Source organism: Tamandua tetradactyla, chromosome 5 (assembly GCF_023851605.1).
Source record: "Tamandua tetradactyla isolate mTamTet1 chromosome 5, mTamTet1.pri, whole genome shotgun sequence".
Classification (NCBI taxonomy): domain Eukaryota; kingdom Metazoa; phylum Chordata; class Mammalia; order Pilosa; family Myrmecophagidae; genus Tamandua; species Tamandua tetradactyla.
This window is the reverse complement of record NC_135331.1, coordinates 3,906,140-3,923,021: the sequence shown is the minus strand read 5'-3', so window position 1 is coordinate 3,923,021 and position 16,882 is coordinate 3,906,140. Positions and strand designations below refer to the sequence as shown.

Sequence of the window (16,882 nt, the reverse complement as noted above, 5' to 3'; positions counted from 1 at the left end):
CCTTCTCACAAGGACACCAGGCGTATGGAACTAGGGTCCACCTTCGCCCACTTTGGCTTCATGTCAACCTGCAACGGCTCTAAAGACCCCATTTCTGAACAAGGTCACGTTCACAGGGCAGCGGGTTAGGGCTTGAACTTACCTTTTTGGGGGACCCAGTCCAACCCACAACCCTCACCTCCAGCACCTACGATGGCGTAGGGGAAAAGCCTGCACTGTGGTTTCAAACAGGCCTCAGTGGGAGAGGCTGGTCCGGTGTTTCTCAAACCTAAGTGACGTGGGAGCAATGTCTAGGCTCCTGCCCCATGTCTGTGCCACCCACAGTTTTTAGGGAACGCGCCCTTTCAATACTCTCACTCTAAAAACAGACGCCGTCCCAAGCAGGGGTGCGTGGTGGCCTTGGCTTTGGGGCCCCTTACCTGGATGGTGGTCATCCCGAGCTCCTGCCCGACCAGGACCTGCCCCCCTTGCAGCCTGGCGATCCTGGGCTCCTCCACCTGCATGAAGTCGTCGACCAGCTCCGTGACGTCCACCTGCCAGTCCGGGCCCAGCAGGTAGGCCAGGTGCCCACCGGGGCCGGCCGCCTCAGCCACGAACTGGGTCAGGACCCGCATCATGGCGTGCTGGTACTGCAGGGTGCAGCCGCGGCCCCTCCTCTCCTCCTCCTCCTCTTCCTCGCTGTCCCGAGCTGGCCTGTCAAAGAGTCAGTCCATTTAGCACACGCGTGTCCATGGGTGACGGTCAGGCGGGCGCGCACGAGGCACGGCGGGGCTGTGTGTGCAGCTAGCGCTGCAGCCTGGGGGGCTTGGGCCAGTGGCAGGGGCCGCACTCAGATTTCACCCCGCTGGGCCTGGTGAGCCTGACCGGGCAGCATGGATTGGAGTGCCGGGCAGCCCGGGGGGGCTGGCTCCCTTGTGTGACCCCTGTGCCCCAAATGGGGCTGGACTTACTGCCCTGCTGTTCACAGAGGTCACACGAAAGGGAGGGACTGTCACTTCCAGGATGAGGCTTTTAGAGACCCGGATGTCTGTTTGGCCGGGTTCTCATTTCTTGCTTCTTCTCGCTGGCTGGCATGGATGAAGTAAGCTGCGGTGTTGGGAGCTGCCCTCCCGAGAGCCCCACGTGTCGAGGACAGGGTGGTGTCAGGGAAACACCCAGGAGGAGCCTCCAGGAAGACCTGCCGCCCGTCCCTGAGTGAGCTTGGACCTGGCTTCGTCCCTACACGAGCCTGAGATGAGAACGCAGCCCCACTGAGCACCAATCGCAGCCTGTGGGATACCCAGCAAGGTATCCTGTGGGGTACTCGGGGTGCCTGATCCATAGAAACCCAACACAGTAAATGTCCTTGAGGCCACTGGGTTGTGGGGTGACTCCACATCACTAGGTTACACCACAGCAGAGAGCTGAGATGACAGGACTGTCGACAGCCAGGACTGTCCTATACATTGGGACACGTAAGAGGGGCCCACTGAGCCAAGGCGGGGCCGGGTGCGATCGGGAGGGGCCTGGGCAGGAGGTGGGGATGCCGGCAACACTCAGCCCCCCCCCCACATACCGTCACCCAACAGCAGCTGCGTCCAGTCGTGTGACCCCGTGGCCACCTCTGACCTGGACAGCGGCGACGGCCCCTGGATGTGTCTTGCAGAAATTTGGTGACCCCTTCCCTGCAGTGTCCTGCCCTGCGCAGCATCGATAGTCACTCCTAACTCCACCTTCCTAACTCAAAACCACAACCCCAGCAGTGAAGAAAGGGGTCACTGCCGAAACCGTCTCCTAATAGCACACGGGACCTGCAGCCAGGCTCCGGAGCCATGCCCCTCCCGGGGCCCAGGGACTAGACAGGGTGGGTTTCCCAGGGAGAACTTATAGTCATGCTTGGGATAAGCACAGATCCTCCGACTCTGCTGGAAGAGCCCACAGATGGTGGGAATACGTCCTTGCTGCTTCTGCGCCTGCCTGCCTTGGCATTCTCCGTGCCGCTCTGCCTGCAGCCTCAGACGAGGGTTTCTCTGAGAGGACAAAGCCTGAGCTTCCACAACCCTCGTTTTACAGGGAACGACCCGCTCGGTTGCCTGATGGCAGATTTTGGGAATCTACAGAGCACCTCAGCATACATAGCTGGCACAGAGTGAAAAGTTTTAGACTTCATCTCACCGCAACAAAGGGTGCATGGGTAGTTCAGTGGTTAGAATGCCCACTTTTCGTGTGGGAGACCCGGGTTTGATTCCCAGACCATGCACCCCACCAAAAAGAAATGACCACAAGGCCAGCTCAGAGCTTCTGAAGTGGGAGTGGGCACAGGCTGCCAGGACAGGCAGAACCTGTGCAGACACCGCTGTGTGGATGTCTGGCTCATGCCTTCCCAGCAGCAGCACCTTCTCCTGGGTTGGCCCATTGGTTCCGGCAGGGCTCACTACTTCCCCAGCTTCTCGGGCCCCAGCCAGGGGATTGTGGCTGGAGTCCCACCAGCCACACGGTTTATTTTACTCCCATGGCCATGGGGACTAGATCAGGGACGGGCCTAGGGCCCAGGTAAGGTAGAGATTCAAGCCACGACTTCAGTCGGAACTTCAGGGAAGGGGACGAGGCCCTCTCTGCTGGAGCTGTCGGGAGGACAGGATGGAAGACTGGACTCTCCCGAGAAAAGTCAGACAGAGGGCAAAGCCAGCCCAGGGCCCATGAGAGCCGAGCAGTGGACGAGACCTGGTCCTTGAGTGGCCTCTGCGTCCCTGATAGCCTCGGTCCTGCCTGCAATGAGCCACCCTGGCTGACGTCCTTTGGGGCCAGAGCGCCTTTTGCTCAGGTCCCCAAGGAAGTCCTGGCGACACACTCACCTCTTGCTGGAGGTGATGGGCACCCTCCAGCCCTTGATCTGGTGGAGCTCCGTGTCGGACACGTCGATCTGCAGCGGCAGCCGGGGCACCCACACGGTCATTTCCAGGGGCCTGGTGAGGTGCTGGTAGGTGAAGTCCACCAGCACCCCCACTTTGCCCTTCATTTCCTTCCCGTTGACGAAGACATAGTCACACCTGTCAGAAACCTGGAGGAGGGGGAGGGGAGCATGAGTTCTCATTGTGCTCCACAGCCCAGGGGACAGCAAGGGAAAGAGGGGGGAGAGGAGGAAGAGCTGCGGCCGTTTTGGGGGTCACGGGTAAGGGTCCATCCTGGGGGAGTGGACGTCTGGCTTTGCTTCTTGCATACAGCAGGTGCTACGGCCACAGAGGCTGCATGGGTCCACCCACCTCTCCCGGACTGCTCTTCTGGGATGGGTGGTCATCTGCAGGTGCCGCAGGTGCCGGGCTGACTGGCAGACTGCCCCAGGATGACCCGACCTGCCTGTCCCAGGGGTGCCACCCACCTCAGCTCCCCACCCAACCACAGCCTGGGGGATACAAAAGCCCAGCTCTGAGCCTCAAGGAGGGAAGAGCTCCCGTGGACCAGATGGAGCTAGACTCTCCTGGAAACCTGGCTTCTCTCCTCCCATCCTGCCCTCTTCACTCACACACAGGTGTGTCCCACGCACACCTCAGTGAAGGGTGAGCATAGAAATCCCAAGGCCAGCTGTGTAGGGGCAATCCTGGTGTGCAGCCCCCATGGGTCCTTGGAGGTGAGGGTCATGTGGGCTTTTGCTCCAACTCAAGGACACCCCTTATTGTCTTCTCTTCCTTCCACGTGCCCCATTCCTGCTTCCCGCTGCCTCCCCACCCCGTGCTTGCTGGCCTCACTCCCTAGTAAACTGCCTCTCAATGCCACATCTCAGGCTCTGCCTTCTGGGGAATCCAACACGTTAATCCAGCCACACGTTAACTCATGTCACCCTCAAGAGCGGGCACTGCCACTCTCCCCATGTTCTAGGTGAGGAAACTGGCTGTAGAGGACTTGCCGATGGCCACCCAGCTGGGTAGAGTGAGAGGTGGGCTCAGCCCAGGGCGCCTGGCTCTGCGGCCGATGCTCTCTACTCTTGCAGGGCGGCTCCTCTCTGTGCAGCTCCCCGGCCGTGTCCTCGGCTCCCTGGCCCTGTCCTCAGCCCCCCGGCCCTGTCCTCGGCTCCCCAGGGAGGGCGAAGAGCATTTTAGTTCTCACTCTGAGCAGAAATTGGGGTGAGTGGGAGAACGATGAGTGGCTAAAGAATAGCCCGCAAAGACACTGACGTCCTACTTCCTGGAGTCTGGGAATCTTATGTTATTTGGCAAAAGGGGTTTTGCAGCTTTGATGAAGTTAAGCTTCTTGAGAAGGGACCCTGATCTATCGAGAAGGTCCCTTAACGCAATCACAAGTGTCCTTCCAAGAGCGAGCAGATGGGGACTTGGCTACAGCAAGAAAAGAAGGCAACCTCTAAGCGAAGCCAGATGGTACACTGCCGGCTTTCAAGATGGGGAAGGGGCCATGAGCCAAGGAGCACACAGAGGACCCCTCCCGAGCTGGAAGAGGCAAGGAGACGGTTCTCCCTGCACCTCCTAAGGGAGTGCTGGCCTGCTGACACCTCGAGGTCAGCCCAGTGCAGCTCATTTCAGACCTCAGACCCGCAGAGCTGTAGGAGAATATAGGTGTTGTCTGAAGCCCGCGGGGTCGTGGAAACCTGTCCCAGCAGCCCCAGGAGACTGACAGAGCTGCAGAGGTCTGACATTCTCCTCCTCACTGGTTTGGCTAGGAGGGGGGACAGGAGGGGGGATCCCCATCTGCTGAGCACTGGGACGTGCCGGGATTAGCAGCAAAGCACTTTCCACGTATTAACCCATTCAGCGCTCACGACACCCCAAGAGGTGGGCACTGTCATCATCCTCATTTCAAAGATGACCGCACTGGGGATCGGAGACAGACAGTAATCACGGGCCCCAGCTCTTCCCCAGGACACACAGCTGGAGGTGGGAGAGGCCGGCTGTGCCCAGCTGCCTCCCTCTCAGTGGCAGGTGTGCCAGTCCTGGGCTGGCGCTCTTTTGCACTCTGTCCTTTTAAAGGATGAGCACCTCCCTTTAGCACTTGAAGAGGTGTGAAGAAAAGCAAAACAGAAACTACTAGAGTGTTTAAACATCATAAAAAGCATTTCCAACGACGTTCCCTTTTATCTTCATGACGAGGCAGCATGAAATACAAAATGCACAGAGGGGCTTCTGTGAGGTTTGGCACGCAGGGGCTGATCGATAACTCCAGAGAGGAACGTGGACCCACGTCCATTTAGGAGTCGGAGGGTGTGTCATCCTAAATACCTGCCAACAGCAGAAGTACTTAAACCTGGTTGGAAAACTGGAGGTAGCGAGCCCAGGTGGCTTGACTGTAATCTGTGGCCTGGCCACAACTCTCCTTGGGGCAGAGGCCACGGAGTCTTCAACGTGGGGCTTTCTCCCTCCTGCGTCTTCCATTTCTAACTCAGGGTGCATTGTCACAGATGAGGCAACAAGAAAGGAAGGGAGGAGAGAAGGAAGGAGGGAGGGAAGAAAGAAAAGAAGAAAACAGACTGAGGCCAAAAATAAATTGCCAAAAGGATAAGGAGGTGAAGCAGAGGTGTGTGGCGGACCCACTCCTGTGCAGCACATTCTTGCCGAGATAAGGTGAGGCAGAACATGCCCAGGGACTGGAGCTGTAATACTGGGCGTGTGGGGCAGGGAGTGGATATGTGTGCATGGGCAGGTGCTGGAGGGCTTAGAAACTGGTGCATCTGTAATTATCTGCTCATGCCTGCGAGGCCACAGCCCTTATTCTGCATACTGAGGTAGTCAGAACTACTGGTCAAATATTTCGGTTTTTCCAGGCACCTGGTAAGACTGTCCTCCTGGCCCACTTGTTGTTGCATGGGTACGTGACTATCTGTGCGTCGCTTTCTTGCGGAGACATTTAATTCCCAACGTGAGACCTTCCAGAGCTCCTTCCCTCTGGCGTGGTGACTGCTCCACCAGCCGGGATGCTAGAAGTACCCTGGCCAGCACAGTAGGGAGACAGCTGGGTGGGAAGGAAACCTTTCTTGTGTTGAGCCACTGGGATGTGGGTACTATTTGTTACCTTGGCTTCCCTCTGCTCATTCTGACTGCTGCAACATGCATGGATGCATTCTGAGTCTGTGTTAAGGAAAAGAGAATGCACCAGACTCATGGATTCGTGATGGTAGGTGTGGGTGAAGAGATGCTATGAAGACAGCTGAGCTGCTGAGCAGGAGGCAGAGGTTCTGATTCTCACAAACACAAAGGGAGCCACGAGTGTAACTGGGGTCAGAACCACTGGGCAGACGACTTTTCTACAAACAGACACATGCACATCAGTTCTCAAGGCCCAAGGGAGGGGTCTCCCCACCTTCTAGTGCTAATGACTTCCCAGTGATGGGCACTGTATGCAAATCATACGCAAATGAAGCAGATACAAATCAGGGGTCCAGGGACAGGTGGCCCTGCCAGCTTTGCCTTGGGGGAGGGATGGGGGAAGTGGGGGAAGAGTCTGGGGTCTCAGGGGAGAAGGCTTTGGTGGTAAGGACAAGGATGCTTCTGGGCTGGGGTGCATGGGAGACTTCTGGACCCTGCCTGAGGGTTGCCACGCAGATCTCGGTCATAAGCTGCTACCTCAGCTGTCCTGCTCATTTCCATCCCTGCGTGGAGGGGACCTGGGCATGTCCAGGGCCTTCCTTTTGGGTCTCATGACTCTGCTTGAATGGCTGAAATTATGGCAGCTGCTGCCGTGAGAGCTCCCCTCGTCCCTGGTTGCCTCTGAATGGGTTCAAGCACCCGCAGAAAGCGGGGCTTAAAGGAGAAAGGGGGCAGGAGCCCAAAAAGTACTGTCTTAGGGACTGGAGAAGATGCTTGAGAAATGGTTCTCATTTTGTGCCAGGCAGGCTTAAGGAACATTTACCCAATGCATTTTCAATCCCAGCTTCCATTAGGAGATGCCTTTTGAGGGGCCCAGCCCAGCCCATGCCTAAACCCTGGGAACTCTTCACCTCCCCACGGGGCAAGGCTGCGAGGCCCACAGGCCGTGGGATTCTGGCCCCTGGCCATGGGGGACTGGGCAGGATGGCAGGCGTTTAAACTGAGCGCTCAGATGCCCCCCTTTGGGAATCTGGAATCGGTACCCACAGATTCTACTCAGTCTCCACCAGGTCCCTGAACTGGGAGAAGGTGGAAATAAAGAGAGGCGGCTACTTGGAAATGGAGTCGAGAAAGCCAGGGTGGAGAGTGTAGAAAGAAGCAGACATAAGAGCTCCTGAGGAGGAGGGAGTGAGCAGCTGAGAAAGCCAGAGGGAGAGAGAAAGGAGGAGAGGGAGGGAGAGACGAGCCACCTTGTTCTCTGATACTATGTAGACCCCATTTCTTGTTCCTCCCAAAACTCGCTCTGTCCTTAGATTCCTTCACAGCCTCTGGTGTTGGTCCAATAAATGCTCCCTATTTTTGCTCACATCAGCACGAGCAGCTTTCTGCAATTTGCCATCAAATGATTACTGATTAAGAGTCAAGCTGTGTCCCTTAGAGGAATTATCAATTTTTTTGGTGAGCGTTTTTGTGGTGTACCGAGCCGGAGAGACGTGGGGGTGGGGGCAGACTAACCCGGCAGGAAGGAACATGGGTGGTTAATCCATGAGATGTAACTATGGAGCTGTGCAAGGCCACCCATGGAGAACCCGACCGAGATCAAAGCCAGCCCACAGCAAGGACGCCAAGCTGTGATGACATTACTTATGTGCCTGGATCCAGCTGTGCCTGAAGCAGGAACCCCTAGGACTTTTAGTCCTGGGGGTGACACAGGCCCTTCTTGTTTTAAATGGACCTAGGGTTGAATTAATTTGGGCTAGCAGTATAAACTTTTAGAAAGTTGAGCAAGAAGAACCTTAGAGGTCAATTAGATCAGCTTGGCTTCTCTCTAATGAGAGACACGAGGTTCAGAGGGGTGAAGTGACCCAAAGGTTTGCAGTTTCAGAGGTGGCTTTTCTTTGCTGTTTTGATGCAGGTACTTATGTTAACCCTTGGGCAGGGGAGCTCCATCTGTTCTCAGTGCTTCATGCATTGGGTATCCCTACCCAGATTCAGGCAGGAAGAGTCCCAGCAGGACACAAGCCACTCCAGGGAGGGGAAATGGCCTGGGTACTGGCTGCTCGGGGAGCAGACACCATAGCCTCGCTGGCGTCTTTGGTGGAGCTGCTGCATGCACAGTGGTTGCCACGGGTGTTGGCGGCTCACTGCTTACATCTGCATCCTTCTTTGGGGGCCCTCCTTTGGCTGCTGGGAACTCCCTCACCTGGAGATACTCGGGAAACTCTTCCCACTGTCCCTGCCCCTGGGAACAGCCTCTGGCCAAACCGTGACTGCACAAGCAAGTGCTTAGACAACTCCTGGGGGTGACCCACACCCTGGAGGTTAGGCTTCTCCTGTGCCCTATCTGTACCAGGCTGAATCAGAGTCCCCAAACAGATCAGGCCTGCAGAGGGGTCCTTGCAGATGTGACTGAGCTAAGGACCATGAGATGAGATCATCCTGGGCTATCCAGGTGGGCCCTCCCTGGAGTCGCAGTTGTCCTTATTTATAAGAGGAGGATCTGACTATAGAAAGGGAAGAAGACAATGTGAGGACAGAGGCAGATTAGGTGCCTGCAGCCCCAAGCCAAGGCCTGCCGGGGCTGCTGTGCTGCAGGAAGCCAGCCAGGGTTCTCCCTGGAGCCTCTGAGGGACCCGGGCCCTGCCCCCGTGCTGGACTTCTGGCTGCCACGGGAACCACCACACCATTTCTGCCTGCTTCTTGCCCTCTTCCCTCGCTCCCTTCTAAGAGGGGCTACTGCTGTGCCCCTAGGGAAACTGACCCGAGTCCAGCTGCAACTAGGAAGGCTCCTCCCAGGGCTGACTGGCCCCCAGCACCTCCAGGAGAGCTGAGCTGGTACATACTCCAGGGGCTGCCCCTGCCCGACTCCTCCCGCCGGTCTCCCTGACCCCCGCCTACCCCCCATGCCCCCGGTCACCACATGTACCCTTCAACGGTGAGAAGTTCTCCCTCTGGGCACTGAGCCGGAGAGATGTAATAGACAAGGTGAGCTGACAAGAGCTGCTCATTACTTCTTGTTCAGATCTGGCTAACTGTACATGTCAAATAATTTATTAACCATATTTTGCAATGCTGATGGTTTGAAGGGATGATCTATGGAAACTGTGGAATCCCTTTTATAATCCATTTCCAGCCAGATACTCTGCTCCATTCTGGGGCCACAGCTAATATTTCTGACTCTCGTGTGCATAAGCCAGCACTTATGTGAATTTAATGCCATTTCCTGCTTTTCTGTTTAAATGCTGTATGCATTTAAATCTTATTTAAATATCAGCTACATTCATGGTGAAATTTATGTTCTTCTGATGTTTTTCTCTTTCCTAGAGCTAGGAATGAGAGCATTTATATTCTGTGTTTTTCTCTACCCCTTCCTTCCAACTTGGCACAGGCACATTCTATAGGAATCCTGGCAACCAGCAGTCGAGCTGGGTTTCACCTTTTTGAGCAGTGTCTCTGTCCTGGGCTAAGTCATAATAGGGAGAGGAAGGGGCAGGCTGATGCCCTGTTGGTGCTTGTTTTATGCAGTGCCTGTGCTGAGCACCTGATACCCAACTCCACAGAATCTTCACAGTACTCTGCTGGGTAGACATGACGGCCCCATCCTCCAGATGGGAAAATCGGGGCTCTGAGTCCTCCAACCCTAGGGAACATGTTACACGAGGCGGATCAATTTGGAGGAATCTTTACCAGGACGCCAGTATCTGTTCCTGTAAAGTAGATACTTTTCTGCCAAGAGATAAACATGTTTTAAATGTTCCCACAGGAGGACGGAAAGCTGTGGTGGGAAGAAGGCATGGGTGGCATGGAGAGACCATAGGGTGGGCCAGGGACCCTCAGGGTACAGAGGGAAGAACATCTAGAGACCTTCAGGGTACAGAGGAAATGAGACCCGGGGCCCTCAGGGTACAGAGGGAAGAACATCTAGAGACCTTCAGGGTACAGAGGAAAGGAGAACCAGAGTCCTTCAGGGTACAGAGGGAAGAAGACCCAGGGGCCCTCAGGGTACAGAGGGAAGGAGACCCAGAGACCTTCAGGGTACAGAGGGAAGAAGACCCAGGGGCCCTCAGGGTACAGAGGGAAGGAGACCCAGAGACCTTCAGGGTACAGAGGGAAGAAGACCCAGGGGCCCTCAGGGTACAGAGGGAAGGAGACCCAGAGACCTTCAGGGTACAGAGGGAAGAAGACCCAGGGGCCCTCAGGGTACAGAGGGAAGGAGACCCAGAGACCTTCAGGGTACAGAGGGAAGAAGACCCAGGGGCCCTCAGGGTACAGAGGGAAGGAGACCCAGAGACCTTCAGGGTACAGAGGGAAGAAGACCCAGGGGCCCTCAGGGTACAGAGGGAAGGAGACCCAGAGACCTTCAGGGTACAGAGGGGAGGAGACTCATCCCAAGGATCGGAAGGCCCTCATCCAATCCCGAGAGACCTTTTTCCTGTTTGAGGTAGAAATTGCTGCCCTGAGTGGAGGGGGGCTGGTGGGAGAGTGCAGGGGAGAGCCTGATCTGAGTGGAGGGCACAACATGTTGAGGGTGCTTTAAGCCAGCGGCAAGCTCTCCTCCCCAGCTGGCCCTCGGGCCTCACCTTCCCTGACAGTCACCCAAGGATGTAGGGTTGGGATGCGAGGGCGAGGCCCAGTGAAGCTGGTGACCTGACGGAGTCCACCACTAGGCATCTGTGCCCACCTTCTCGACCCTCCATGCCCTGCTGTGCCAGAGGGACACTCTCTGAAGGGTGGCCCCAGGGTCACCGGAGGTCACCCTTCTGCAGGAGCAGGGCAGGGCAGTGGGGCACCCGGAGCCCCCAGCACAGAGCTGGCAACGCTGCAGCTGGCATAGTGTTCAGGGGCGAAGGTCAGAGGTGCCGCGCGGGGGCCCTGCTGTGGGTGAAAGTGGCCGGGCCCTGGCACGAGGGCCCCCCCTCATCAGCCTGGGGCAGCAGCAATAAGGGTGTACGCTTAGGATGAAAGTGGAGGATCCCCGGAGATGCCGGCATCGGGGGCCCCGTCCAGCAGGCTGCCCTTCCTGGAAGGGGCTCCGGGCACTTCCCGCCCCTGCCTCTTGTTGGCAACACTGGTCTCGCGGGGAGTATCCAGACCTCCGACCTCCTTTCACTCTGTGATCATCAATTGAAGTTCCCAGGAAGCTCTGCTGTTTTAAAACCCAAACAGAACATCTTTACACACCCCAGATTTCCACTCTGAGCGCTTTATTTGGTTGGATGGAATGATACGTTCAATGAATTTTTTCCCTGTTTTAAAATGTATCTGCCATGGGGGCTGAGCCACAGACCCTGGCTGTCGTCAACCAGGCCCTCGGATAGGAAGGGATTTTAAAAACAACTGACCCAAACAGCTCACGTCAGGGCCCAGTGCTGCCCCAGGCCGGGGGTCTCAGCCTCGGCAGTCCCGACAGGGTGGGCTGGCTTGCCCTCAGTCGTGGGGGCTCCTGGGCACTGTGGGGTGCTGGGGAGCATCCCTGGCCTCTCACCAGAGGCCAGCAGTGGATTTCCTAGTTGTGACAACCCCAAATCACCCCCGGCATAGAAACGTCACCCTAAGTCCTTCTCTAAATATCTTAATTTCGCCCCCCAGGCCAACCCTAAGTGGTAGCTTGTATGACTATTTCCATTTTGCAGATAAGAGGACATAGATGAATGGACATCTATATTTTTCCATACTTGCTTTTTTTCAAACACTGCAGCTATGGACAGCCCCTGCACCAACGTGTGCTCCTTTAGGGTGGGTGTTGCAAAGAGGGCCCTAGCATAAGCTAAAGCCATTTTCGCTTCCACCAGCTCCATTTCCTCTTCCCGCCAGTCCTGGGTGGTTGGTGTGATTACATCTCCTTCTTCTAGACATAGACCCTTGAGACTCGGGGAATGAAGGAGTGTGCCGACTGTGCTTCCCAGCCATGGCTACATCTCCCATCTCCATGCTCTGCACCAGGATCACCCTGCCGGGTCCCTGGCTAGGAGGGGAAGTCCGACCCCTTTGCCCTGAGTCTGGGCTGGCCTGAGTGGCCTGCGGAGCCAACAGAACACGGTGCAAGTGGTCCTCTGAGCTTTACAGTCTTGGGCCATGTGATGTTTTACAGCTTCCACCATCGTCTCTTGGGACATTTGCCCATTCAGAACCCATCCTCTGTGTCACGATAAGCACCAGCCAGATGGAGAGGCCACGCAAGGTCTCTCTGGTCTGTGACCCTGACTGAGCTCCCAGCCCGCAGCCAACACTGGATGCCGTCTACATGAGCCTGCCATCTTGGATGCCCAGTGCAGTTCAGCCTTCAGATGGCCCAACTCCAGTCACCTTCGGCCCAGAGCCCTGTGAGGGTCCCCAAATGGGAAGCATCAGCTGAACCAGCAAAGCCACTGGACACAGGCTGGCTGGCTGGCACAGCTCCATTTCTGGTCATGGGGCCTGCCCTAATGGGGCCGTCTTGGTTCTCATGGGTAATGAGGCCTAAGAGCCCCTGCTCTGCCACTAACCCTTCTGCTGCTTTTCCAGCACTTTGCTTCGCAACCCTTCTCTTTGTTTCAGGAATTCCAGCTTTCTCCGTGTATGAATTCTAACTGATGGTTTTGGTTTCCATCAGCTCTGCCCCACTCCCCTGCCTGCCCCGAGCTTGGTTCCTCAGTCCTGCCTCGCCCGCTGGAATTCTGCACTGCTGGTTCTGAATTAACACCAGAGCGAATATTCACATTCACATACATTAACTCACTTAAACCTTTTGACAGTCTTATGAATAAGTGCAGGAGCCTCGAAAGGCCTGAAAGCTTAAGTTTCATCACTTTCGTGGTTGATCTGCCTTTGGGCAAGGATGACCATCACCTACCATTTACAGATTTAGAAACTGAGGCACAGATTCTTTATGTAACCTGCCCTAGACTCTATACTAGAAAATGACAGCCAGGCTTGACAGCTGGATAAATAGAAAATACTCAATATAACCCTTTCGCTAAAAATGCTTAGTATAACCTTCAGTAGCTAGAAAATGTTTTTCTTATGCTCACTTTCCTCAAGTGGCCATGAAGTTATTTTAAACATATAGAGCCCTTGTTGAAATAGTTTGCTGTTGGTCTAATTTCAAAAGCGTACTCTCTGTTCCCAGAACCTCTCCCTTGCTCTGCCTGCAGGAATGAAACATCACATGACGTAAAGCCAGCACCTTTCTCCTCTTGAAGGACAAGGTCAAATAGTCAACAAGAGGAGCCTGACAATGACAGGGCATGTTGACTGGACAGTTTTTCCTCTTTAATTTTTTTTCTCTTCTGTGTTCTTCTGGATCCTGGCCATTTGTCTATTTGGGTTATAAAAACCCAAACCACCCTTCCCATGTGGAACTGATCTTGGAAAGTTTTTCTTCCAGTTCCTTGATGATGCATCTTCAATAAACGCACCTTCTCATCAAAATAAAAAGACTTGAGCCTGAGTATTTAGGATCATGTTTTCTAGCAGTAACAGGCTCTGTCCCTAAAAGACTCCAGAGGTACTACTGCTACAGGGTTCACAGCTCAAACATACGATGAAGAAACACATGTGCTCTTTAAAATAACAAAGCGTTTGACAACTTCTGCTTTTTATAGGGATGTAGTGAAACTGTATCTCTACAGGGGCACTGGGGTTATTTGAGAGAATGTTCTTGTTTGTAGGAAACACACCCTAAAATAATGGAAGGGTGAAGTGGAATTAGGTTGACAACTTACTCTGAAATAGTTCAGGAAAAAGTTCCCCTACTGTAATTGTAATTTATCTGTACTTTTGCAATTATATCAAAATAACAAAAATTGGGTAAGGAAGAAATGCACCACGCTGTATTTTAGTAAGAGTCACTGCATATGCACCATGCTGTATTTTAGTAAGAGTCACTGCATACCAAGTCGTGTGGCTGGTGTTTGCAGTGAGTGGCGAGCTGGGGTGACTTCCAGTAGTGGAATGTGTTATGGGACGTGGAGAGTGCACGGGGGGCAGAGAACACACCCCAAGCAGAACCAAGTGGAAGAAAGAATTCTCAGCCAGAGACAGTTTACAGAAATACCCCTCTATATCCAATCACATCCTTGTGTAAGTCTGCAAACTCTTGCGAGGGATAGATGCGGCATTCAATTGAAAGTGAGATTCAGGCCAACTTTAAGGCATTACAGGTGAAGGAGGCCCAGTAAGTTGGATAAGATTTAGAGAACGGGGGTGGCTGACGGGTGGGTTACATGATTGTTGAGCTGTGCCTTTTGATGATCTGAAATCAGTTCAGAGAGCATGAAACCTGGAACATTATGTACGACTGATTCAGTGGAGTCGGCAGAGGGAGACAAATGGGATTTGTCTCAAAACTTTCTTCCTACTCAAAATTTTTCTTCCTGTATCTCAACAGTATGAAAGAACTTTGAAAAACCATCTAGTCCAATCCTATTGCCTAGCAGTGCCTGGCATATCAGAAGTCCTCAACAGCTCTTAGTTCAATGAATGAATGAATGAATGAATGAAGGGATGAGTGAAAGTATTGCCCACAGCTTACAGATGCAGCAACCCAGACTACCCCCCCACCCCACCTTTCGCTGGTTCTTTCCATCTCAGCTCTGGGGAGTTCCTATAATTCAAAATGTCTCATTGGTCAAGGAAACAGTCTTTTAATGCTGACTTTGCTGGTAATGTCCAAGAGTGAAGAATAAAGCCAATTATTAATTTATCCTAAATGAGATTAAATTCAATGCTCAGAGTCAAATCCCAGGTTGGTTTCACAAGGAAAAGCTGAGAGGTGCAAGGAAAGGACAGCGACCTGGGAGTCAGAGGACGTGTCGGAAACAAATAAGCCTGTGGAGCTTCCTTGGATCTGGACAAGGAGTGCCTGTCATGAGCTGGACAGAGACAAGTTAGAAAACTCAGGACCACAGAGGAGGGACATGTCACATCAAACGCTGTACCTGTGGCTTGTCTTGAAAATCTATTAATGCCACGTCTATACTGTCACAAGGCAATCATCAGAAGCCACGGTGTGCTGCTAAATGGTTAACAACTGTTTTTCTGGAAAAAAGTGAAAAGCCTTGATTTGTAATATTAGTTGATTTCCATGTTATAAATTCTCCCATCGTGACGTATTTCCATCTACCAATATGCACAGTTGGGAAGAGACATCCTAGCTGGCACAAGCCATGGCCCCGTCTCCAGGGATCTCCAGTTCACCACAGTCTCCACCTCTCCCTACTGTATCACCACCAGCACTTGAATTGCATCACATGCAATGGTGAGTGTCACCCTGAGAGAAGCAGCCATCCAACCAGCTCCAAACTCAGCACTGCAGCACTGGAGAACTACCCAGTGGAGGAAATGGTCCTGACAGCCAGGGGGAAGGACATTCGCTCCCTGAAATTGAACCCAGCCTTCCTGATGCCAGCGTACCAGGCTCTTTCCATGACCTCTTTTCCTATGAAAGCCAAGGCAGTGCAGTGGCCCTGCTCCATTTTCCAGGACAGTGAGGTTCTAGAGACAGCAGCATCCAGACCGACAGTAGGACGTGGGAGGGAAAATGCTGGCAGTGACCCCATTTCTCTGGCAAGTCTCTGATTCTAAATGAGAGCAAGTCGTGTGTGCAGATGACACCTTAACTAGCTGGTCTCATGGGCCCTCCTGTGGGAGTGGTGGACACTGCACAGCAAGGGCTCCTCACCTGCCCCCTTCCGGGGAATGGTATGAAAATGGAAAGGGGACTGTTCCAGGGCATCTAAGGCACTTGGGTCTGAGCCTGAAAAGGCGTCAGGGGCCCCTGCCTGCTATATGTTAGCCCATTCCGCCGTGTCCTTGACTCCTTCACCTCCAGGGAGCATAAAGCAAAGCAAACAGGTGACACACCCACACATCAGGCCAGTGGACTGGCAAACAAGCTCTGCTAACGGAGGGGATGCCTCACATAGCTTTCTGGGGCTGCTGTAGAAAACCCTCCCCTTTAACCTCACACAGAACAAGGACCTAACAATGTAGATGGGGGCGGATGAGGAACTCAAGGGCATCTCTGACAGGTGTTGTTTCATCTTCTAAAGGGCTTTGAGCTTTGTTCTCACCCTTGCTGAAGCTTTTTCTTAGATAACTTTTGCTATTTCTTGGAAAGAGAGACCACAGCTGGCTGCTGGGAACTACTGAGTGTGGCCCCTTTTCTTCTCCTTGCGCTCACAAAACTTTCCTGACCTGGAACGAACCGCGGAAGTGGAGAGGATGTGTGCTTCGTATCTGGCCTGGCTGCCCATTTTCTTGAGATTTGACAACCAAGGGCTGGTCTGGGGTGAGAGCAGGGCTGTCTGGGAGCATCCAGAGGACCCCTAAGGAAGAGTGTGGCAGCACAGGACACCAACGACTGCTGAATTCCGCTCTACAGGGGTGAGGGCCCAGAGAGATGGACATGGGGCATTAAGAGACATGGAGGAAGCCAGTGATGGCCTCTGAACTCCAGCCCTGCCCTGCTCTACTCTGCTCTGTGATGTGGGCTGGGGTCCCTGCAAAGCGCATCTGTGCCACCTGCTGCTCCATGTAGGCTCTGCCAAAGGGGGAGGGTCTGCCAGGCTGGGGAGCGAGAGGTCAATACGAATCCGAGGACCGCACAGGTGGCCTTGGGGATGGCGGAAACCATGCTGGGTGCAGGTGCGTGGCCAGGACAGAGTGGGTGGCTGGGACGTGTCCCAGTGACTGTCAGGCAGATGTCACTCACGGGCACCTGGCTGCAGTACTCTGTTCACCAGGCGGCGAGGCAGCATTGCTGAGGCCCAGGCTGAGCGCCTGCAGCTGTGGGCCCAGCCACCTCCCACGGCTGCTCTCACGAGCTGTCTCCTTAAACTAGCGCCACCAGTCTCTGAGCGCCGCTCCCACCACCGCATGCCTGCCTCTAT

The 16,882-nt window shown here is 54.3% G+C and overlaps 1 protein-coding gene across 1 annotated transcript in view; it reads right to left on the bottom strand.

The window, feature by feature from the left end:
- TMEM132D (transmembrane protein 132D) overlaps window positions 1-16,882 on the bottom strand; it is a 722,321-nt gene that overhangs the window by 14,072 nt on the left and 691,367 nt on the right. Inside the window, exons 10-11 of the mRNA XM_077159548.1 lie at window positions 2,835-3,040; window positions 420-693 (exon numbers count right to left, since the gene is read on the bottom strand). Of these exons, the coding sequence (XP_077015663.1) occupies window positions 420-693; window positions 2,835-3,040 (480 nt within the window). The remainder of the gene's footprint in view (window positions 1-419; window positions 694-2,834; window positions 3,041-16,882) is intronic.